Raw genomic sequence first — 24,387 nt, 5'->3', positions numbered from 1 at the left:
GCACTCATTTATTTTTAGCATTTGCTTATTTTCCCTCCACCTTACTAAGGGGATGGGTGGGTGGGCATTAAACCCTGTGTTTAATAAACCAGCAGCCTCAACCAGACTTCTGTCCTGCAGAAGAGGCTGTGCAGGCCTTTCTTTGTGGGCCAGCAGCTGCATAGGTGTTCTTACAGTGATACTGCTCTTGCAGCTGGGCCTGGGGCAGCTTCCCTGCAAGGCTCTCCTTCCTTGCTGGCTGGCTGGAGGCAGAGCAAGTACAGCACCCCTGCACCCGTGCTTCAGTGCAGGTGCTTAGGGGACCTAACCACGTAGAACTCTACCCTGACTTAAAGACCTACAGCCTCTTCCTGGGGTCCCCAGCTTGTTCTTGGCCTGGCTGCTTGTTGCAGAGGGGTGCTTCCTTTGGCCCAAGGAGGCTGGGCTTTGCACTGGCCAATCCTCTGACTATATTGGTATCACGGCTATGGTTGTGACTGGGGGCTTCTGTGTGCCAGGCCCATGTCCATCACTTCCAGTGTTGGCTCTGATCCTCACTGCAATCTTAGTAGGGAAAGATTCTTATCCCTGTTTTACATCTAGGGAAAATGAAGTTCAGATATGCCCATGGTTGTCTAATAAGTGAAAGAGGGCGATAGGATTTGAAGCCAGATCTCTTTGAACCACAAATTCTCATTCTTTCCACTGGATATATACTGCCTGTGGAGGGAAGGAGTGGGGAGCAAGGCCATGGGATGGACTAAGAGGTATCAGGACCAGAGTCAAATCAGCTCAGTTAAGGTTTCTTGATGACCCACTGGTGTCAAGATATGCTGGATTTTTGAGAAGTCTAAAAACAGAGCACTCTTTGTCTCAAAAAGCTGATAGTCAGGGGGGTACTTGGCTGGCTCAGTTGGTAGGGCATCTAACTCTTGACTTTGGGATTGCAAGTTTGAGCCCCACGTTGGGTGTAGAGATTACTTAGAAACTTAAAAAAAAGAAAGAAAGAGAAGAAAATCTTAAAGAAAAAAAAAGCTGACAGCAGTAAAGTAAAGGATAAACAGCCCCCACCCTTTTTAACCTGTAGAATGAGGCAGAATGTGGTCAGTGTCCCAGAGAAGATCACCTTGAGTGACAGGCAGAGATCATGCCATGTAGAGATGAAATAATGAAAGGAGGCCTTTCACATGAGGTGGACCTTGAAAGATGGGACAGGATTTTGATTGGTAGAGGTAGAGAGTAGAGGGACAGCATTTCTTGAATATCATTAGTACCAAAGGAGTGGTGTGAACATCGGTTCACGAAGGTGAGAAAGCAAGAATGTGCCAGATCCAGTTGGAGGAGCTGGCAGTCTAGAGATGAGAGAGTGTGATGGAAAGGCCTTATCCAACATTGGCCACAATCCTCTCAGTTTGTGGTAGTCTAGCATCGGTACATCTGTAGGTTCTAGAGCAGATTACATGGGTTCAACTCCTCTTCTTCCTCTTACCAGTTATGTACCTTGGCAGGTTCTTTCACTTATCTGTGATTGTTTCTTCAACCATAAAATGGGGCTAATGAGCAAATCTACCCTAAAAGGCTGTTTTGAGGTTTAAATATGTAAATATTGTATTGTTTAGAATAATGGCCTGCCGTACAGTAAGCACTTGATAAGGTTTGGGTACTTTAGTTAATAGCATACTAGTAGTGGTGGTGATGCTTAATTATTATTACCACTGTGGGTCACTCCAGGAGGAAATTAGCTAACAGTCTGCAGGTAAACCTGTCTTCGAATGTGGGGTATTGTTTCTCACCAACACCTTTAGGTGGCTCAGAAGCAGAAGGGATTTGGAGATTTTTTTTACACTCCTTTTCATCTAAGAACATGAGACCCCAGAGCAGGGCACTTTGATGTGGGACTGGCTTTTGTCCCAGGTGGCCACATGCCCAATGCTGGACAGTGCCCAGTATTTCCCAGCAAGGAAGGGTGGGTGAGGGTGCTGGCCAGGTGCCCGGAATGCCAGCATCATGCCCCCAGAAAAGTGTGCCAGGCTTGATGTTTCTCCCACTGCTGCTGTGGCCGATTATGTCTGAGTAACAGTCATTTCTAATCCCATTTGGAATCGTTGCTCAAGATAATCCTGTTTTGTAGTAATGATATTCCAATTCCAGCATGCACCGATTCTAGTTTGGCAGATGCATGCCTTGACCTCAGGCAACCCAAGACAGTGCTCCCTGGAAAGCAGTGCCAGCTCATTTGCCTAACATAACAATCTCAGGGTAACCCCCCTTCTCCAACACTGTATCTTGTTCTGGGGTTCTGTGTTTGGTGCTTTCACAGAGAGTATCAATTGGGATCAGGGGAGCATCCACTGCTCATCCAATTCAGCTACTTGGGGAAGGATGTTCCTCTTCTAGGGACTGTGATTTGGTTCACTCCCATACCTCTTTTTAAAGACATCAGACCCATGTTGTGCCATGAGCTGCTTGCTTGCTTGCTTATTTATTTATTATGTATTTATTTTTATAAGAGAACAAATCTACACCTTTATAAATCCTTGAGAGGTACAGCATCACATGGATTCTGTGGCCAGTGGCTTTAGCAGGTTCCTTCAGAATCTGGCATGAACCGTGCCAGTGGTTCCATGAGCACTAGTTACTTTTCCCTAGATTACTGTGGTTTTGTTCAGTTTGCCACCAGGAGTCACTGTGTTGTTCTTTACTTTGTACACCTAAGCACATCCCTTACCTAAATAGAGTTCAGTTTCATCTCGGGCATAAACAGCTTCAATTTTAAGAAGAGTTTTGTGCTCCCTCTGGTTCCAGAGACCTCACTTACAGCCAGCAAAAATGGCCGTGGATCACAGCCTTCCAGACGTATTTGTCGTTTTAGGAGTCCTATTCCTAGCAGGCCTCCATAGAACAAGATGATGGAAAGAGGTGAACTGTTTATTTAAATAGGGCTGCAGGCTAGTGGATCAGGAGTATATGGTAATATAGTAGGTGTGTCTGGGTTTCAGCAGGGTATTTGTTTCTCATGATACCCATATGAATAAAGTATGATGTGGAGAATAGTTCAGTCAGATGGTGAATGGCCTGTTTCATATGTTGTGTATATATGATTGGAGACCAGAGGGCAAACTGAGTGGTGAGCCACGGGACCCTGTCCTATTCAGTCATTACATCACTGATTCCATTGAGACCATGGATAAATACCAACCCAACTGGCAGATTAAATGAAGCTTAAAGAGGGGTACCTGGGTGGTTCAGCGGGCTAAGCCTCTGCCTTTGGCTCAGGTCATGGTCTCAGGGTCCTGGGATTGGGCCCCGCATCGGGCTGTCTGCTCTGCAGGGAGCTTGCTTCCCCCTCTCTCTCTGCCTGCCTCTCTGCCTACTTGTGATCGCTCTCTCTGTCAAATAAATAAATAAAAATTTTTTTAAACTGAAGCTTAGAGAGATAATATGTTGGGTGAAAGAGTCGGAGATACTGAAATAAGAACTCAGTGGGCTCGAACAATGGTTAAATCTGTGGTGAAAAACATTAATAGGGATGAGTGTTTAAGTCTACAACTAAAACCAAAAGCCAACTGTAAAATCCAGGGTGAGGAAGACCCAACTTATCAATAGTAGTGAATAAAGCCCAGAAGCTGACCAAAACTCAGTGTGTGCATCAGCAAGTGCATGTTAAGGCCCCAGAAGTGAATTGATTCAACAAATATTTACTGGCCTATAGTGGGCCTTATGTGTGAGGAACAGATGGTCAGGGCACAGTCCCTGTTTGGGGGAGCATGTAGTCTAGCTGTGTGTAACGTAGTGGTAGGAAACAAGGGCTCTGGAAGGAGATTGCCTAGCTTTAAAACCTTCCTATACCTCTTACTGGCTCTGGTTCCTTATCTGCAGAATGCAAATAATAATAGCCCCTACCTCAGCATAGGGAGATTGCAAAGATTAAAATGCACATAAAACCGTTCAGTGGGATGCCTAGTGTGTAGTTAGGTACTTAATAGGTATCTGCTGGTGTTACTAATATTTTTTGTTTTCTTGTTATTTTCATCCAGAGTCTAAGGAATATACCAGCTCCAGCATGGTCTTATAGAGCATTTGCCTAGAGAGAACCTAGTCCAGGCCCATGTTGTAATGAAATCCCTAACAACCAGGGCTTGACCACTTTGGCCTATAGGTTCAGCAACCGTGTATTCTAGAGCAAAGATCGAAAGACGTGGAAGATAGGGAATTATATTTAGAACTAAGCTGAGAATGTGAGATCCAGGTTGTCTGGGAAACCTGTGATGGGTGATCTTGGTTCCATGGCCCTCTCCTTAATGTGCCATGTCTTTGGGCCTTGACCCAAATGATCTCACGTTGTCTGGGCCCACCATTGATTTTGACCCTTGTCCATCTGAAGGAGATTCCCTATTTATTTATTATTTATTTATTTGACAGAGAGAGAGAGAGAAAGAGAGTGAGCGAGCGAGTGCATGTGACCTCATGTTGTCTGGGCCCACCGTTGATTTTGACCCTTGTCCATCTGAAGGAGACTCCGTATTTATTTATTTATTTATTTATTTATTTATTTGACAGAAAGAGAGAGCATGTGTGCACAAGCAGGCAGAGCAGCAGGGAAAGGGAGAAGCAGGCTCTCCACCAAACAGGGAACCCGATGCTGGGCTCGATCCCAGGACCCTGGGATCATGACCCAAGCCAAAAGCAGCCGCCCAACCAACTGAGCCACCCAGGTGCCCCAGAAGACTCCCTCTTAACCCAGCTAGCTGCTATGACCTGCTTTACCTTCCCATCTGAAAATGTCACCATCCCTGGTACATAATAGAGGCTCAGTAATTATGGGATAGTAAGACAGACTAACAGATGGATGGTTGGATGAGTGAGAACTAGTGTGGTTTAGGGAAATGTGTACCAGGTTTGGCCCCACACAGACATGGATTTGAATCTTGGTTCCTATGCTTAATTTAATTCATGGGCAGCTCATGTTACCTTGCTGGGCCTCAGTTTATGCATTTATAAAATGGGACTAGTACCTCATTGTAAGTGGTTATATGGACCTGGAACAGTGAATGTGAAGTGTGGTTGTTATGTTATGATTACTGATCTGTACATTTTGAGGGAAGAAAACAAAAGATTATTATCTTCTTTTGAGAAAATTGTGGCACATTTTCTACACAGGTTCTTTGCCTCCTACCAAATCTTAGTTTCTTTCCTAAGGAAGCTGGCTTTAAAGAGAAAACTGTTCTCCCTACCCTCTCCACTCAGGGTTCATGCCCCCATGCCACAGGACCTTTAGATTTAACACATGCTACTGCCTTTGGTCAGGCCACCCTGCTTTCCTGATCAGCGCATAGACCAGCCAGTGGACTGAATGAGCCACAGCTCATTTGACTTTCCAGCAGACCTCCTGAACTATGACCTCTTTGCTTCTTCCCTTCATCGAGGTGTGCACTGGATTGAGAATAGGTCAACTCTTTGTCTTCTCCTTGGGACCCGTGACACTCATCACAGTGACCCCGTGCTTTGGATGTGGGGGGTAAAGGGGAGGAGGAGTTGGAGGAGCTTCTCCTGAAGCTCAACATTGTGTGGGGACGACCTGGAGCTGGGATCACTGCCCTTCTTGCTTCACCAGCTCCAGCTGCTCGCCAGCCGTCTTTGACACGCGCCTGGCCCAGCATAGGCCTCGGCCCACACCACAGGTTTCCTCGCTTTTTCTTAAACAATGTGGCAACCCCAAGCCCCTCCGGCCACTGAGAGCAGAAAGCCTTAGCATCGATCGATGTAACTGTCCTCCCATGCATTGTGACGCCCCACTGTCCTGAAAGCAGGAGCTTATCAAGGTCAGTGTGAGCCAACCTTCCTACATATGCTCCTACCTCTAATCTAATTACAACCTGATCAGCAAATTAAAATGCGCCTCATGGTGGCTGTGGCTCCAAAGGGAGTTCCATGAGTTTCAGGAGCTGCCACTTTGGGACCACCCTCCTGTTTATTTCCTCAGCTTTGTCTAGGAACAGCCTGCTGGAAGGCAGGAAGGGCCTGGTACTCAGGAGAGGAAGGTGAAGGTTTTCCACAGCTAAACTGCCCGTGACCTAGTTTGCATCCTCAGGTGGAAGATGTTTGGGCAGGGCTGATAGAGTTGCATCTACCGTTCTCCTCCATTTCCCACCAAATAAAATAATGATTTCATTTATTCTTCCTTCATTTATTCATGCACTCATTCGGAAAGCATCTACTGACCACTTTGGCCTAGGCACTGGGCAAGGAGCTGGGAATGAAGGTCAAAACTTGGCCCTTCCCTCATAGTCTAGAAGAGAAGGCAAATAAAAGTGAACAGGCAGTCATGGTACAACATGATGAGGGTCACTTACCCTTGGGGGTAAGTACTGCATTGTGGGTAGACAAATAGGAAAGACATGGACCAGGTTGGGGGTCAGAGAAGACTTAGTCAAGTTGGTGACCTAGTTCCTGAAGAGCCCTGAAAGTGATGGGCACTAACCAGTTGAAGCAGCAGGAAACATTCCCAGCAGAAGGAGTGGCACATTTGTTGGCCTTTGGTGTACTTCAGAGAATTCATTGTTTTTGCTGGGTTCATAATCCTTCAGTCCCCAAGATCCACTAGAGATAATCCCCAAGATCATCATAGGAATTAGAAGTTCTGCAGTTGAAAGACATCCTGAAGGAATAAACTTTTGGAACAAATGGTTAAGTTCAGCTATGATTAATAGAAGGGGGTAGGGAATCAGCCCTTTTTGAAAAATCATGTCAGTGTTGTTGCATGTATATCCAGTCTGTTGATTCTAACAGCTGTATCATATTTCATAGTGTGTCTCTACCTCGTTTAACTTACTCGTTCCCAGTGGGGGACACTTGATTGTCTGCAACTCCCCACTGTCACAGAATGCTTGGATGAACGTCTCCCGTGTTGCCCTCTATGGATCTGCGAAAGAATTGCTGTGGGAGGTATATATTCAGAAGTGTGGGGTCATAGGGTAAGGTACTTTAATTTGATAAAGTATTACAAGGTTGCCTTCTAGAGTGGCTGCACCAGTCTGTCAGATGGTCCCAGAATCCCGTGTCCTCTCCCAACACGTGGCATTTTTCAGCTTTCTAACTTTTGACAATTTGTGGAATTTAAAGTGATATCTCATTGTTTTAATTTGCTTTTTCCTAATAACATATGAGCTTGAAGATCTCTTCATATACTTAATAGTAATCTTTTTTGTTAGTTTCTTCCTCTGTTGGGCTTTCTGATCCTAGCCTTGCTGCTAAAACCTGACTTGAGGCACGGCTCCCACGGTTTGTTAGCTGCCTCAGAGTCAGTATAGGGAAGTGAGGGGCAGTATAGCAGAGGGATGAGGACATAGACTTTGTAGCCACACTGCCCTGCTTTGAATCCCACCTCAATACTTTACAGCTGAATGATACCTTAGGCAAGTTACTTAACTCCTCGGGGCCTCAGTTTTCTTAATGCTTAAGCTGCCTCATTGGGTGTTGCAAAGATTAAATGTGTTAGTATATATGAAATGTTTAAAACAGCATGTGGCATGGGGGAAGTATACACAAATGTTAGCTCTTATTAGACTACTGTCTTCCTTGTACTTAGCCACACTCTGTATCCTTGAGAAAATAGATACTTGTACTAGCAGGTAGTAGAAACAAGACAGAGAATAAAACAGTTCTCAGCCTAGGATCAGAGCTCACTCTCACATCCTTCAGTGTTCACAAGGCCCAGTCTCTTCAGTGAGTCAGCTCACTTGGGCGGAGATAGAAACAGAACAGATTCTGACCTGCGTCCGGGAAGGCAAGTACTGCTGCTAGAGGCAAGTCATTAAAAGACAAACCCCCATCCTCTTGGGCTGTACATAGCCTCTGAATCTCCAAATTAGGGCAGTAGAGTCTGGAGATTATCTCTAGTCTTTGAGGCTTATAATGGCATGACCATCAGAGATCAAATTCTGAGCTAGCTCAGAGAATTGCTGGTATTCTTAAGTCTTTGCCCAGAGGAAACCTGTTGAGTAGTCAGCATAGATCCTTTGAGTAGAAATGTTTCCTCTTGCAGAAAAACAAAAGTTCATGGAGTGATATACTCTGCCCCCTTTAATCCAGCTGTTAAGACCGTAAAGGCGTAGCCCATACACCACAGCCTGTTTGGTACCAGCTACCCAAGTTTAAGGCAGTAGTACCTAAACCCAGACCTACTAAAGGTCAACAGCCAGTATGCCAGCATCAGAACAGAGGGGAGGCTGCAGTTGTCCCCTGATAGATCACCTCAAATAGCGACATCTGCTTCCATTTGTGCCATCAGATTCTCTTTTTACTTCTGACCTTGTACTCCCCGTGTTAGCCAGACATCAGGCCTACTTACCGTCTCCCCACGTAACTCACCTTCTCCCAAATACAGTTCTGAACCTAGGAATTTGTTTCTGCTTCAGTAAAAGGCATCAAAGAGAAAGAAATCACTTCATTCCAAAGTCTCAGTGCTGTTCCCGGTTTCTGCTTTTGCCTTTCCTTGACTTCTGATACCTGTATATTCCTTGGTTTCTGGCTACCTACTTGGTTTGTTAACCTGCTGTTCTTCTTTAGCTTCTAGTCCTTAACATCTGACCTGGCTTTTGACTCTGCCTCATATCTATGCTGCCCGGTCTCTGGCCCTTGGTTCTGTTTTACTCTGAACTTCTTGACACTTGCTGGGCATGGCCAACTGCTAAGCCTGTTCTTACCAGCTTTGCCTTAGCTTTCTCTAACCTGGCTAGCCTCCTACTCTGTTTTTGCCCTGCTGTATTTCTGTTGGTCATCAAAGCTAGCTAACCAGAGTCAAGTAGCCCTCTAGCCTGATCTGGGCTGGCTTCTCCAAGAAGGGCCTTATTCCCCCTGGAGGTCTGGATTAGATACATTGTAAGTAAGTAATGGCTGTTGGACAGAAAGCCTCCTAGCCATCTGGCAAGGTGTTTGGTGCCACTCTTGGCCACTAAGCAGCCATAGTTCCTTTAGTCCTAGCTATACCCCCACAGTGGGGCTCCTGCCTTTGAGTTTTATTAAAAATGACGGGAATCTTCTCTGAGGTTACAGAATGAGTCACTAGCTTTGTTGCTTACCCTCTTTGGCCTCCAAGTTTGTGAAGTGAATTGCCCATTCCCTTTGATTGGGTTAGCAGTCTGAGGGCTGAGCCTAGTCACTGTCTTCTCTCCATCCTGTCAGACCACCATCTGCCCTCCAGGGCCAAGGGTAGCATACTTGGTTGCTTGGACACGTCTTGCAGCCTGCAAATTGGACAGATGGAATCAATATTCACGAACCTGAAGAGGCCCAGGTAGCACAGTTAGTGACACTAGCTGCCTGGAGGGACAGCCTGCCATGGGAGGGGTTGTGATTGAATGGTGATTGGACACAGCAGCTGAGGATTAACCAAATTATGTCCCTTTGAGTTTAGGTCGACAAACCTTTCTCACTTGGATTTTAAAACAAGACACCTTGTGCAGAATATAGAAAGAAGTGCTGCCTTCTTAACACAGGGCTGTGCCACCATGAGTCCTGGAGCGGGGGCGGGGGGGCATGGTCAGGTATACATCTGGTGCCTGCTTCAACCCAGAATCATGTTATTATCATTAAGATTATATGGACAAAGGAGGGGGGCGCCTGGGAGGCTCAGTGGGTTAAAGCCTCTGCCTTCAGCTCAGGTCATGATCCCAGGGTCCTGGGATCGAGCCCTGCATCGGGCTCTCTGCTCGGCAGGGAGCCTATTTCCTCCTCTCTCTCTCTCTGCCTGCTTCTCTGCCTACTTGTGATCTCTCTCTGTCAAATAAATAAATAAAATCTTTTTTAAAAAAGATTATATGGACAAAGGGAAGAGAGCTCGTATTTGTGGACTCCTTCTATGTGTCATGTACTACTGAGTTTTACATACTTAAAACCTGTGGTGGGGGGCGTCATTATCTCCATTTTCCTGGTAAGGAAATGGGTGTCCGAGGTATGGTAACTTGTCCTGGATCACATACAGTAAATGATAGAGCTTTGATTTGAACTCAGATCTCTCTGTTTAGTTATAAAATATGCTGTCTTCCCAATTTAAATGTCTCAGTTCACATTTCTCTGACTTCCCCACAGCCCAACCACAGGTCAGGGGCATAGTAAAAATAATAACCAGCGTTTGTTGAGCACTTACTATATGTCAGGTGTGTTCTAAGCACTTTACGTGTGTTCACACAGCCATGTGAGCCAGATGCTCTTATCATCCGTGATAATTATGAGATTGCAAAATGATGTTCTAATTTCATTGTACCTTCTACATTTATTAGTTGTCATTCTACAATAAGAAAGAACTTTCCTTTCATCCCATTAACATACTTATTTTCAGTATGGAATTATGAAATCTTTTTTTACTCAATGGGTTATAATCCATTATTGTCATTCATGTTGATGCTCAGATTGTCCCAGATTTTAAAGCCAATGTTCTTAACCTCTGTACCATACTATCTCTCTAGCAGATATTTTTTTCTCACTGCCTTCTGTGTTGGTTTGCATGTCTTTAACAGTCTTTTTGTACCCTCTTGGCTTTTCATCTTCTGGGGAAACAAGGAAGACCAATGCCAGTTTTATCCCAATTATGTGTAAACGAAGAGCAAATACACCTCCAAGTGAGAACCTGACAGACTCTGCTGTGAAGTCAATATCTGAGTTTTCGACATGGATTTTAACTGCTTAGAGAGCCTTCTCATTTCTTCTTAGGACTGTAATCGATATACTGGATAGATTACCTATGAAAGATAATTCTTTTTTTTTTATTAACATATAATGTATTATTTGCCCCAGGGTTGCAGGTCTGTGAATCATCAGGCTTACACATTTCACAGCACTCACTATAGCACATACCCTCCCCAATGCCCGTCACCCAGCCACCCTATCCCTCCCCCTTCACCCTACAGCAACCCTCAGTTTGTTTCATGAAATTAAGAGTCTCTTATGGTTTGTCTCCCTCCCAATGAAAGGTAATTCTTAAGATCCTTTTAGGTAAGGTGATAGACTCACCTTACCTTAAAGTAGGTAAGGTGACTTACCTACTTTACCTACTGAGACTCAGCCTGACCATGTTAGACCAGTTGTAGGAGAACCTCAGCTACTTGGGAGGTGGATTTTGGTTTTCTGACTTACCTGTGAGGACTGTGTGTCTGTGTACATGGGAGTTATTAAAATTCATCCATCCAGGACACCTCGCTGGCTCGGATGGTTGAGCGTCTGCTTTCAGCTCAGGTCATGGTCCCAGGGTCCTGGGATCAAGTCCCATATTGGGCTCCCTGCTCAGCAGGGAGCCTGCTTTTCCCTCTTCCTCTTTCTCTCTGTGTCTCTCATTAATAAATTTAAGACATCATTTTAAAAATTCATCCTTCCATGCGGCAAATAATTGAACCAGGTTCTATGCCTATTTGAATGAAATTCAAGCCAGTTGGCACAGGGAAAACTATCAACACTGCTGCTTACAGATATTGAAAAACTAACAGAGATAAGCTAAAACTATAATTTGACTTATTTAAAGATTTTATTTATTTATTTGTCAGAGAGAGACAGAATACAAGCACAGGGAAAGGCAAGAAGAGAGGGAAACAGGCTCCCTGCTGAGCAAGGAACCTGATGTGGGACTCGATCCCAGGAACCTGGGATCATGACCTGAGCCAAAGGCAGACGCTTAACCAATTGAGCCACCCAGGCATCCCTACAATTTGACTTTTTAATAGTTATGATAGTGTAATTTTTAGAAATGCTCACTGTTACACCCTCAAAAGCATTAACAGTTCTGAAGGCCAGTATGCAAAAGATTAACATGCTAAGAGAAAAATGGTCAAAGGACATTATGAAAATAGTCAACCATCGTGATTCATGAAAAAAGAAACACAACTGACTACTAAACATATATATTTTTAAGTCCAATCTCATTAGTAATCCAAGAAGTGCAAGTGGAGATGGCAGTGTGATTCCATTTCTGCTTACCAGATTGACACGTGATAAAGAAAAATAAATACCCTATTTTGGTGAAAGGAAGGCACAAGTTACTCTCATCCTTCTTCCTTTGCTAGTTAAAAAAAAAAAATTGGTACACTCTTTCTGAAGTTCAGTTCAATATTTATCAAAACACTTAAAAAGGCTTACGCTTTTAGGGTGCCTGGGTGGCTCAGTTGGTTAAGCGTCTGCGTTTGGCTCAGATCATGATCTCATCCAGCTCTCTGCTCAGCAAGGAGTCTGCTTCTCCCTCTCCCTCTGCTCCTCCCCTTAGCTCATTCTCTCTCTTTCAAATTAAAAAGCTTAAAAACAAAACAGAACAAAAAAAGACCTTACACTTTTGATCCAGAACTTTATCTCCTAGGAATTTAGCCAAAGGAAATAATCAGACTGTGTTATTGAAATATTTAAAATAATCTAATGTTTTAGAATAGGAGATTGGTTAAATGAAGTATACTATAGTAGAACACTGTGCAGCTATTAAAAACAGCATGGTAGACAAATACTTAAAACATTGAAATGTTGGGGCTCCTGGGTGGTCCATTCAGTTAAGCATCTGACTCTTGGTTTTGGCTCAGGTCATGATCTCAGGGTTGTGAGATCCAGCCCTGCATTGTGCTCAGTGTGGAGTCTGCTTAAGATTCTCTCACTTTCCCTCTTCCTCACCCTTTGCCCCTTTCCCCATTCACATGTTTGCATTCGTGTGCTCTTTCTCATAAATAGAATCTTTATTAAAAAGTGGAAATGTGGGGTGCCTGGGTGGCTCAGTTGTTTAAGCGGCTGCCTCTGGCTCAGGTTATCATTGCAGGGCCCTGGGATCGAGCCCCGCATCGGGCTCCCTGTTCAGCAGAGAGCCTGCTTCTCTCTCTCCCCCAGCCTGCCACTCTGCTTACTTGTGCTATCTCTCTATCTCTTTGTCAAATAAATAAGAGAAAAAAAAGTGGAGTCGTGTATGTTTGTGTGTGTTTTGAGAGAATTTATGTATGGTCTTATTTTTGTAAATAAAAATATACATACATTGAAAAAACTGGAAGGTTGTTTATATATTCTAAAAACATTTTCTTTTTAATTATTTATAGTTTCTGAATTTTTTATGGTGAACAGAGCTTTTTTTTTTTCTCCTTAAGGAAAAAAAGCATTAGCAGAAACATGCCATAATAGAAGGGAAGTGAACGTATATATGTACCCCTTCCTGGGTCAAGCACACTAGGCTCAGTGCTTTGTAAATTTACCTAATTTAACCTTATAACAAATCTGTAGAGGCTCCTACCTCTGGTCCCACTCCCTCTAATCCATTCTCACACAGCCACTAGAGTGATTGTTCGAATAGCAAAGCTTTGGCAGGAAATACACCAAACTATAAATAGTGGTTACTCTTGGAATTTAGATTGAGGAGATGAATATAAGGGAAGACTTTCATTTTTTAATTTCATATTGCAATGTAGTTTTTTAATTTCATATTGCAATGTAGTATGCATTTTTCTAAGTCTGTATATTTTGAAGTGGGGAGGAAAAGCATATGTTGTCAAGTCACTTCCCCTTTAAGCCCTTCAGTGGCCTACCTTCTCTCCCACAGTTCTTCCCCTTACACTCTCAGCTCCAATGCTACTTTCTTCAGGTGAAGCTCTGTGCCCTTTTGCCTCCAGGATTTGTGAATGCATTGAGTCTTCCCAATTTACCACCCAGCTCTGGCTATGCATCCTTCCACGTCTTAGGATCCTTAAATACCACATCCTCCAGGAGGCCTTTCCTGATCTCCCTTGGTTTCCCACTGTACATGGTTGTTGTTGTTGTTGTTGTTCTCTTTAAGGATTGATTTATTTATTTGACAGAGCATGTGTGTACAAGCAGGGGGAATGGCAGGGAGAGGGAGAAGCAGGCTCCCTACTGAGCAGGGAGCCTGATGCGGGGCTCCATCCCAGGACCCTGGGATCATGACCTGAGCTGAAGGCAGATGCTTAACCGACCGAGCCACCCAGCCGCCCCAGTACTTCCTCCATCATAGCCTTTACAACACATTGCTATAATTTCATGCTTATTCTTGATATTCCCAGAAGACCATAAGTTCCATGAGGGTGCAGACCCTTGCACCTAGAACAGTGACTACAACACTGTTGTAAACATTTAATAAGTAATTGTTGAATAAGTACTTTGTATTTTGTGGTTGTGGAAACCTAGCCTTAGAGAGGTGTTAGATAACTTGACCAGAGTCACTCGGCTAGTCAGTTTCAGAGCTTTCCTTGTCTTTTACACTGGCAGAGTTTACCTTCTTTCCCCTGTACCACTCACATGAGCAGAAGCAGCTCCAATCCCCAAACATGCTTCAGAATCTGAGTCTCTACTTCCTATGCCTTTCTGGCTTTTGACACTTTGTCTTTCTGATTTCTCCCAGTGTGGTGCAGATCCTGCTCGCTGCTGGTGCTGACCCAAACCTTGGGGATGATTTCAGCAGTGTTTATAAGACTGCCAAGGAGCAGGGAATCCATTCTTTGGAAGGTAAGCACAGAATCCCCTGCTGTTCTGAGCACTCTCCTCGCTTTGGCTTCTAGGCAGCCTTGCTCTGTGCCCGCTCTCCCAGCAGCTCAGAGTGAGAGCCTACAAGTCCCTCATCCTCTGGGAACTCATGGATAATGCAGAAGGCTTAGAACACATGCCCTTCACAGTCCCTTCTGGCTCTATCATTTATGTCCCTTCTGGAGTCTTGGGGAATAAGATAGAGGCCTGACTTCATGACCAGAGCAGGGAGTGGGGATACCTTTCACTTGGTGTTCTCCTGATAGCACTTCACCCCAGAGTCTCAGGTGAGTGGATATTGGAGCAGGTTTCCATAAAATAATTAAGGCAACTGCATGGAATGCGGCTTTGTTCCTCTTCTACTTCCTGCAGACTTACCCTATCCCATCCCTGTCCCAGAACTAGAAAGTGGCCTCACTGGTTTCCTCTGCCTCAGAAGTCCCTCAATACCACTCTGACTATTGCTTTTTCCCCCTTCTATATGCAGAATGCAATCCTATCTCTGGGACCGGCCCCTCAATTTACCATTATGACCCAGGACAAAAAAGTAGACCTTCTCTGTGCCTTGATGTTTATGCTTATAAAATGGGGTGAGCATCTGTGCCTCCTGAGGGTGTTAACGTGGGTTGTTTGGACTTCAGAAGAAAGAGGCGGTGTGCACCTGCATCAGGGTTCAGTCACATGTCTGTCGGAGCATACTCAGGCAATCAGTCTTTGTTACTTCTTCTGGTGAGTAGTTCTTCAGAAGTGAGGTGTCGAAGAGAATAGGTTGCTTTGGCTATAAACAGCAATGAATATTTATTTTACTTTTGAGCTTTTGCTGATTCATACTGACCCCCCTGCCTGTCCATTATTCTGTGTCACTCACAGATGCTGAGATACCCCTGTTTCCATCAATAGGGTAGCTGAGAAGTACTGCTCTAGGGTTGGCAGTGATGCCCAGAGGACAGACAGTCATGCCGACTGCCTACGGGTCAGAACACTGACTGAAGGGAGGTTCGGTGAGGCGAGCAGTGTGCTTGGTCCCCAGAGCGGTCAGTGAGGCTGCCAGACTGACGTAGCTGTGGTAGCCCAGAGCAAAGCTGTCGTTGTTGCCCCAGTGAGGTTTCTCAGATCAGCAGCACGAAGGCAGTGTCAAGAGCGTCAGAGCGTTGCTGCCCAGGGGAAGTGTGGCGTTGCCCTCCCCCTACCTCTCTACTTCTCTAAACCTGCTCCTTCTGTCAAGCTCCACTTCTGTGGCTGGATCCTCCACGAAGCCTTTCCTGTCCTTGGCAATAATTGCAACCTGCCCTCAGCTGCTCTTTTGAATGTTCTCTAAATCTTGGCCTTTTATATGGTTGTTTGAACTTTCATCTGCCCATATGTCTTTCCTTTCCTCCTCAGCTGACAGCTCCATGTGCAGGCCATGACCTACGCTTCTTTGGATTCCCCACTGAGCTGGAGGAATTATGTTCACTTTATGTTTGAGAGGAGAATTTCATGAGTGAAACTTGCCCTGTGTGGAGACGCCTCTTGGCTGTTCTCTCCTCACTCGAACACAGCATTATTGTCCTCAGCTTGGTCTTGTGTCCAGGTGCTCTCACCAAAAAGCAAAGAGGAGTGTTTTCTGAGGGGGCAGAACCAGGTGGAAGGGAAGGAATTATTTGAGTTCCTTATCATCTGCTCTCAGGATCCCAGCAGGGCTCAGATACTATTTTTGATTTCATAGAATCCCAGAGCTGTGAAGCCATGGAGGCCAACCTTTGCTGTCACACCAGTTCCTACCCCCTGCACCTAAGTTTTATATCTTTGTTCTCTCCAGATTGATGCTCATATTCAGCATTCTAGATCAGTAGTCAGCAAACTTTTTCTGGAAAAAGGTGCTTAGTGACTTTCAAGCTTGGTGGGCCACCTGGTCTGAATTGTGAGTGCTCAGCTTGGCTGCTGTAGTGCCGATGCAGCTATAGACACACAACACATGTACGTGGGTATGAACCAGTAAAACTTTTATTTGCAAAAACATAGGCTGTATTTGCTGACCCTGTTGTAGATATTTTCTTTTTTCTTTCTTCCTTCTTTCCTTCCTTTTTGTTTCCTTCTTTTCTTTTCTGTCAGCCTCCTCTTAACTTTATTTTAACTCTTACACTAGCTAGCCTATATTCTAGATAGGTAGGTAGATAGACAACGAAAATATTGGAAAAGGCTATTATATTCCTTATGAAATAAGATGAAAATATTAAGTATCTTTTCTTATTTTGTATGATCTACGAATTTAGTGAGTAAGCTTTCTGTAGATTTATTTACTGATGACATTCCTACCTAGCAGACACTGTTCTAGGCATTGGTGAGTTAGGCAAGATCCCTGCCATCGTGTGCTTTACGTGTTAGTCTTTGGTTTATGAGACTGAGGACCTTCAGATGTAGTCTTTGGTTTAAATGTTAATAAGGACTCAATTCAGTACGGAACCTTGGAGCACATAATCATGACAATTTTGAAGCATTACTCAACATTCACAACTGTGTCCATCAAACTTCATTTTTTTCTATCCTCCATTTCTCATGTTGTCCACAGAATTTTAAGAGATTTCCTTAGATTTCTCTCTAAAATAAAAATGTGTTTAGCATTTGTTGTATTTTTTTTTGCCCAATAACCCTTTCACCCAAAGATACTAAGTTATTCTGACATGGTCTTGTCTTGTCCTTAGTGAGCCCATACCAATACCCAGTAATTACCTAAGGGTTTAAGAACCATTAAAAAAAAAACACATTCTAGAACTTTATCAGAATCATTGATGAACTCACTCTTCTTTAGCTTGCAGGATATGCCTGTCTCTGCATCTTTTTGTTGTTGTTGTTCTAAGGGTTTTTTGTTTTTGTTTTTGTTTTGTTAAATTCCAGACTGCACTGCCTGCCACAGTTTCCGGCAGCTTATCTAATTTTCCCTGGCATATCAGTTTGGATTTTCTCTGCCCTCCCAACTTCATATGCTCTAGGCCCTGAAAAGTAACAGTTTTTTAGAATCATCCCAGGGCTCGCTTCTCTCCTTACTAAGCCTTTAGCTCCTTCTTAACCAGATTGATCAATTGATCGATCTTTCTTTCTTCCTTTTTTCCTTTCTTTCTTTTTCTTTCTTTTATTTAAAGATACCTCGTTCTTTTATCCATTCAACCTGTATCTGTTGCCTACTGTATCTAGTTCTGGGTCATTCTCATTGGTGAAGTAGACAGGAACAAAAGAACGTTGTGATTCTGTTTCCTTTGGATGGGACAGACTTTCTCACAGGAGGTTACCTGACTTACAGGATATGTGAGGAGAGTAGAAAAGAGCAAGAGTGCTAGCCTTTTGCCCAGAGTGTGTCTAGGCAAATTCAAAGGAAAGTCACAGGCTTAGTTGGACAGTCCTTCACTATTGCAGCAGAGTCCGTGCCAGGTCCATCAAATTTACTAAATTTCTAGTAGATATTTCTGTGGCCCTTTGTACTGTGCTAAGTACTGAAAGGAGGTGGTAAGTTGTCGTTCGTGACCTTGGCAGAACCTCTAAACCCCAGTAACATATCCCTTTTCTACCTTATCAGTATTGTGAACATCAAGAGATAAAGCATATGATGTGTGAATTGTAAAGTGCTCTACAGTTGTAATTGCTTATTAGTTTTATTTCTTTATAATTCAGCATGCATTTACTGAGTGTCAGGCACACTGCCAGATGCTGGGAATGTAGAAATGAATATACATGGTCTAGGCCCTCAACAGTGTTCCCAGTCAAGTGAGAAGACAGACCTATGAACAAGGCATCACAGTACAGAGTGATAATGCAAAGGTAGATGTACAAAGAATGGAGATAGCACTGGCATAGGCAATGATAACCTCTGCCTAAGGGCAGACTGCTGTCTGGGAAGGGGCATAGTGTGAATGACTTTGAATAGGGTCTTAAGGAAGAGTGGGAGATTGCCTGGAAGACTAAGAGGTATGGATCTTCCGGGTAGAAGGGATAACACATACAGAGACGTGGGATGGGTGGATGACAGCAAGTGGACTCATCTGCCTCAGTGTTGAGAATAGCAAGAAGCGAGACTAGAGAGGGAAGCAGCGTTCTGCATGAGAAAGACATTGTAGGACAGTTCTAGGGTGCTCACACTGTTTTCTGAAGGTCCTTGAAGGATTTTAAGCAAGGAGATGCTTGGTTTACATTTGCATTTTAGGTGAATCATTTGGATGGGGTGAGGGATGAAACTGGAGAGAGATTAGCAGTGGCTCTTGATTTTTAGGGGATGATGGCCTCCTTTGAGAATTGGATGAGAAGCTATGCTCCTCTCCTCCAAAATGCACTTAAAATTTCTGGGGATTCCTAAAAGTGATCTTTGGAAATGGAGAAAGTAGATGTTAAAAAAAAATATTAAAAGGTTGAATTCTTAGCTGAATGTGGGAATTGATGGAAAAGGAGGCATCCGTGGTGACATCCTGATTTCTGATTTGGGTGAACAGTTGGATGCGTGGGTCTGGAGTTCAAAGGAGAAGTCTGGCAGGAGATAGGGATCTAGGAGTCACCAGCGTTTGCTTGGTAGTGACTACAGTGGATGTGACTAAAATTGTCCAAGGAGAAGAGTGAAGGTAAGAGGTGAGGGGACAATCTCCTCCCTCAGGGTACAGCATCTAAGGTGTGAAGAAGAAAGAGGATCCAAACAGGGGTGCCAAAAGTATTGGAGAAGTTGCCTTGTTTTCTTTCAGAGAGGTTCTGACTGTTTTACCTGCTTAGAACAGACACAGTCTAGAAAGGAAAGAAACCTCCGCGATGACCTTTTTGAGACTTTGCCATTGGTTGCCCCGTTCCTAGCAAAACCCTTCTGTTTTACATATGGCCATTGCTCTTTAGCAAGAAGACTGCTCAGCCGGGCATATTACAATATTACAACATTACAATATTCCCCACCCTCGTCAAGGTGGGTGTTTCTGGGCAGAGAGCAGGTCTGCTAGTGCAAGTGATGCGGGAGTGCCCGGCATAGAAACCAGGTTGGCCCGACTGTTCTGTCCATTCTCTTCAGCCATTAAGAGTGGCATCTTAAGAGGTATAATGGTGTCCTGGAGAGAGGTCAGGCTTTAGTGCTAGGCAGTTATCTAAGCTCTGTTTGTCTAAGTTCTGTAACTTACTAGCTATGTGATCTTGAGCCAGTAGTTAAGGTTCTAGAATTTCTGTTTTCTCCTCTGTAACATAGGGATAACAATACCTATCTTACAGGGTTGTTAGGATGACTAGAGATAAGTAAAGCATCATGTGAAGGATGATATTTGATGAAGAACTTCTCTACTGAGGTGGGTTTGACTCCGTGTAAAGCTGCCTTGGAGGTACTGAGCAACTCATTACTCCAGGGGCATTGACAGAGGCTGGCTGTCTGCCCATCAGGGATTCTGTACAGGGGATTCTTGCCCTGGGTCATTGGGTAATGTGACTTCTAAGGACCCTGTCAGCCATGTGATTTCTAAGGTCTAGAAGCTCTAGGCTCACCATCAGAGCAAGTGATGTACTTATAAGTGGGATTTGAGCTGAGCTTTGGAGGGCAGAAAGAAAGTGAGAAAAGAAAAGCTGTTCTAAGCAGGGAACACAGCTTGAGCAAAGGCACATAGAGGGGACACATGTGGAGAGGGGAGCATGGAGATCACTGCTGCTTCTCTACCAACTCACTCCCTGATAATTGACCACATTCCATTCAGTGCCTTGATCCCCATCCATGCCCACTCCAGGAGAGTTCCACTTGTGGCTGGCAGATGGGTGGTGGGTCCCAATCCTCAGGTGGAGGAGACAGTAAATTAATGGTAACAGTAAACAAGTCATCCAGCCAGAGATGCCGCAGGGTGCTTGTAAGTAACTGTTATAAACATTGGGTGTCTCAGGCTGTCAGAAATGCAAGCGAGCACTCTGAGCGCCTCTTATATGTACAATTAAAACAATAAAACACGGCAGAAACATGGTCAGAACAGGATATAAATCAGCTTCTCTTCTCAGCTCCAAATGGTGGCTGAATAAAGATGAGTCGTGTAGAAGCTGGGTTGGCGTAGGACCCTTCTGGGGCTAGAGGGTCTGACTTGCCAGGCTCTACCTCCCAAGGCCAACCCCAACAGTCTGGGTGGTCCCCTGCCCACAGCTCCATGGGCTGCAGATTCTGGCCTGCTGTAGCTGACCTCCCCATCTCTGTGTCTTCAGATGGGGGACAGGACGGTGCAAGCTGGCGCATCACAAACCAGTGGACAAGTGCCCTGGAGTTCAGGAGATGGCTAGGAGTCCCCACTGGCGGTAATGCAACGGCTCTCTAATATTTCTCCCCTTCCCCAGGACATGCCAGGGAGTGGTCTCATCCTGGTTCATCTCTTCAGTAGAAGTTAACCACCCAGCACCCACCGTGTGCCCAGCCCTACCTGGGACAGCAGAGAAAATGTGTGCCCTCAGAGAGCATAAATTTAAGTGGAAGTAATTATGCACCCAATGACATAAGAATCACCTAGAGAGCTTGTTAAAACACGGAGTCCTGGGCCCCACCCCCAGAGATTCTGAGTTAGTGACTCTGGGGTGGGAACTGAGATTTTGCATTTCTCACAGCTCTCCATTCTTTGAGTAGCATGATCTAGACCACAGATGTTAGTTCTGGCTTTGGGCTTGAACTGCTTTTTAAAAACTCATCTGGGCCTTCTCCCTGGAAGAGACCTTATTTTGCCACTTTAAACTTCAGTCCTAGCGAGGCTGAGTGCTTATGCCACGGTATTATGGGTATTACAGGACACGTAATAGCTAGAACACCTGCAGCAATTTTCTGCACCTTTCAGGGGTCCTGTCTCCTTATTTATAAAATAAAGGTTACCAGTTTGTTTCCTGGAACTAACTGAACATAATAATAAAAATAAATAAATAAATAGAGGTTATCAGAAGAGTTAGAGGTAGCATATTTTTCCCTAACCTAAAACCTAGAACATAGAAGGAATCCCACTAATGTAAATTTCTGGTTTTCTGTACTCTCGTGGAACTTTACCCAGACTCTTTAACATAGCCTTCCAAATGCTTTTCAGGGGTAGCAAACTGTTGTCTGTAGAGAGCCAAACATTATTAAGAGTCTGAGGAGTGGCTTAGCCGTCACCGAACCATGTGACTTTGGGCATTTCTCTTTATTTCTCTGAGAATTGATTTTCTCATCTGTAGGGAAGAATATTTCCTACACCATTGGCTTATTACAAAGATCAGATTGAAGTACTTATGAAAACACTTGAGAAAATATAAGGCATCACGGAAATGTGTAAGGTACTAGCTAGAAAAGTCATTAATAGTAATAACAAAGATTGAAGACTTGACCAAGACAGTATTTGACAAGTGTTCAGTCAGAGGTACAGATAACAGAGGACTATCAAGAGCTCAGAGAAGAGAATCTCTGGTTGAAGCAGTCAAGGAAATAAAATGGTATCTGAGCCCCAGAGTAAAAAGTTTTATGGGGGGCCTGAAAGTGGGTGCAGTTGGGCGTAAAGGAGTATGTTATATCCCAAACACTGGGAAACAGAGAAATGTGTGTCAGGCTGCAAAGTGAACTTGTTCAGATGAAGCTTCTACAGAGCAGATTTATTTTGAGAAGTAGTGAACAGTAAAGATGCTGAGTTCGTGCACTGGGGCCAGATCAAGATGCTAGGACTTTGTCCTTTAGACAGAGAGGGGCTTTGAAGGTTTTAGAGGAGAGGGCACTTCAGGAACGGATCCTTTCCAGGGTGGAGAAGCAGGGGAGGTGGTAACAGAATGGCGATGATAAGACCACTACAGCAGCAGGTAACATGGACTGATAACGGTGTGCCACAGCACCCTGTAATGCAGGCACTCAAGGAAACTGAGGCAGGGAGATGCAGCCAAATGCCAGCAGAGATATCCTCTGCTTTTGTGCAGAACCCAGCAACCGTGGCACCCTGTATGTACCAGGACCTCTGCTTGGCCGGAGTCTTAGAAGGCTTGGGAATCTGCCAGGCCAAAAGTTGTTGGGGCAAGTTATTACTTTTAATGTCCCTGCCTCTTCCTCATCATTGTCACAGCCTTGTTGCACCTCCAGGGCCAGTGGTTCTATGTCTCATTTCTCAGCAGTGCCAGCTGCTGTAGTCACCAGGATGGACAGTGCACTGTCAATCCATCATGCCTGTTAACCAACTTCCAGGTGAAGTGTATCAGCCAGTTAGGTTAATTGTTTCTCTCCTTTTAGCCTTCTAAGCCTATATATATGTATTTATATATGTTTGACTAGGAGAAGGAGATAGACTAGTTGACATGTTTTATTAAAAAGAATAAATTTGATACATTTATAAAAATAAAGAAAAGTAGGATGGAGTGAAGAACTAGTCCTGTGATTTTTAACCGATTTACATATTTTGTGTATAAATATTTTTTCATAAAAAGTTCCAAATCAGGGATGGGTCCCACACACCACACAAAATATATTAGAGACATTTATATGGATAGCAGGAAGGGAGACAGAGGGCTGAAATTTTCCAGGCACCCAGTGATTGATGGGGGCTGAGGCTCCCCCTGACGCTTTATTGAGTTTCCGATGATTATCTCTCGCTGAGACATTTTTTACAGATGACGGTCGAGCTGTCACAATGGACCATGGGGGAAAAAAAAACAACAATAATAACACTTTAATCTTTTTACTGCACTGCTCCCTAGTATCTCAGATTCATCTTCCCTGACGCACGCAGTTCATTATTCTGCCCCTCCCTGGATGGGAAATAAAGGAAAATAAATATATATGTAGACACACTTACCCACATACATACACACACACGGACTGGATATAAAAGAGACCACCTCAGAACAGAGAGAGGCAGAATTTATTGTTCTTTTTGCAAGTGTTGAGGTTTATTAGTAGAGATGCTGGGTTGGCTTGGAATTGGCTATTAATTACAGCATTTTGTATTTGTTTTTTATTGCAAGTTTTTAACATTTTGAAGAAAAGGCAGAGGAGAGGCAAGCAGGTGTAGAGATGGGGAGCACAGAGGGACTGAGTTTGGCCAACCAGGAAGCATAACTGGCTGAAAGGCAGAGAGGGCAGGCTCCTCTTGTCACCAGCCCTACCTGGAGGATCCCTGGCGCTGAAAGATGGGATGTTTTGGTTGGGACGGGGGCACAACAGGGACAGTGGGGAGAAGTTAAGCTCAGAGTAACAATAGGCCACCTCAGAGGGACTCTAAATAGCTATGACATGTTACTGCTGTGAGAGTTAGAGGAGATGGGAAGAAGGGGAGAATCAAACAGTGTTGCTGGGCCTGCAGACAGCAGAGTAACACATTCTTAAGAGGTTGTCCCACTCTTTGAATTTGATGATGTGAAAGTGGCACGTGAGCTGTGGAAACCTCCACCTGAGTCTGTGGTCCGTGAAGGGGCACCTGCCTGGCTCAGTTGGTGGAGCATGCAACTCTTGATCTCAGGGTTGTAGTTTGAGCCCCACTTTAGGTGTAGAGATTACCTAAAATAAAATATTTTTTAAAAAGGGGTGGGCGGAGAGTCCTGGGCCAGAAAGGATGCCACACTGTCTAGCATCACAGGCAGGGTCAACAACCTGTCTTCTTAAAGCTCCAACGTTCCCACTCTCCCCCTTCCCTTTCGTGGGGATGAGAGAAGATGAGTTTGGGATCCTTAGGGGAAGGCTGCCCTTTATGTGACTTCAGTAGAGTAAGTGCTGACCCAGTCTTCCCTTTAATTCTTCAAACCTTTTCTGAGCTCCTACTAGAAGGTAATAAAGAGATAAACAGAGTTCTGTTCTTAAGGAGAAATTTTCCAGTCCATGGGCAAAGAACGTGGTGTCTGTGAGAACCATCTGCAAGTGGGGTCTTGTCTTCCCTCCATAGGCCAGCCTAGATGGCCATGAGTGCCTTCTCTGTAGGAAGGATAAAAAGATTTCTAAGACACAGTATCTATCCTTCAGGA

General features: G+C 44.3%; 1 protein-coding gene across 2 annotated transcripts in view; it reads left to right on the top strand.

Annotated features, from left to right (window-relative positions):
• Positions 1-24,387, top strand: part of CLPB (ClpB family mitochondrial disaggregase) — a 144,568-nt gene that overhangs the window by 36,797 nt on the left and 83,384 nt on the right. Inside the window, exons 4-5 of one of the 2 annotated variants that reach the window (XM_080815992.1) lie at positions 14,348-14,451; positions 20,644-20,733. In XM_080815992.1, the coding sequence (XP_080672118.1) occupies positions 14,348-14,451; positions 20,644-20,733 (194 nt within the window). The remainder of the gene's footprint in view (positions 1-14,347; positions 14,452-20,643; positions 20,734-24,387) is intronic. The other variant, XM_080815993.1, reaches the window with a different exon arrangement.

This window comes from Martes martes, assembly GCF_963455335.1.
Source record: "Martes martes genome assembly, chromosome: 10".
Lineage (NCBI taxonomy): Eukaryota > Metazoa > Chordata > Mammalia > Carnivora > Mustelidae > Martes > Martes martes.
This window is presented reverse-complemented; position numbering and strand designations above follow the sequence as displayed.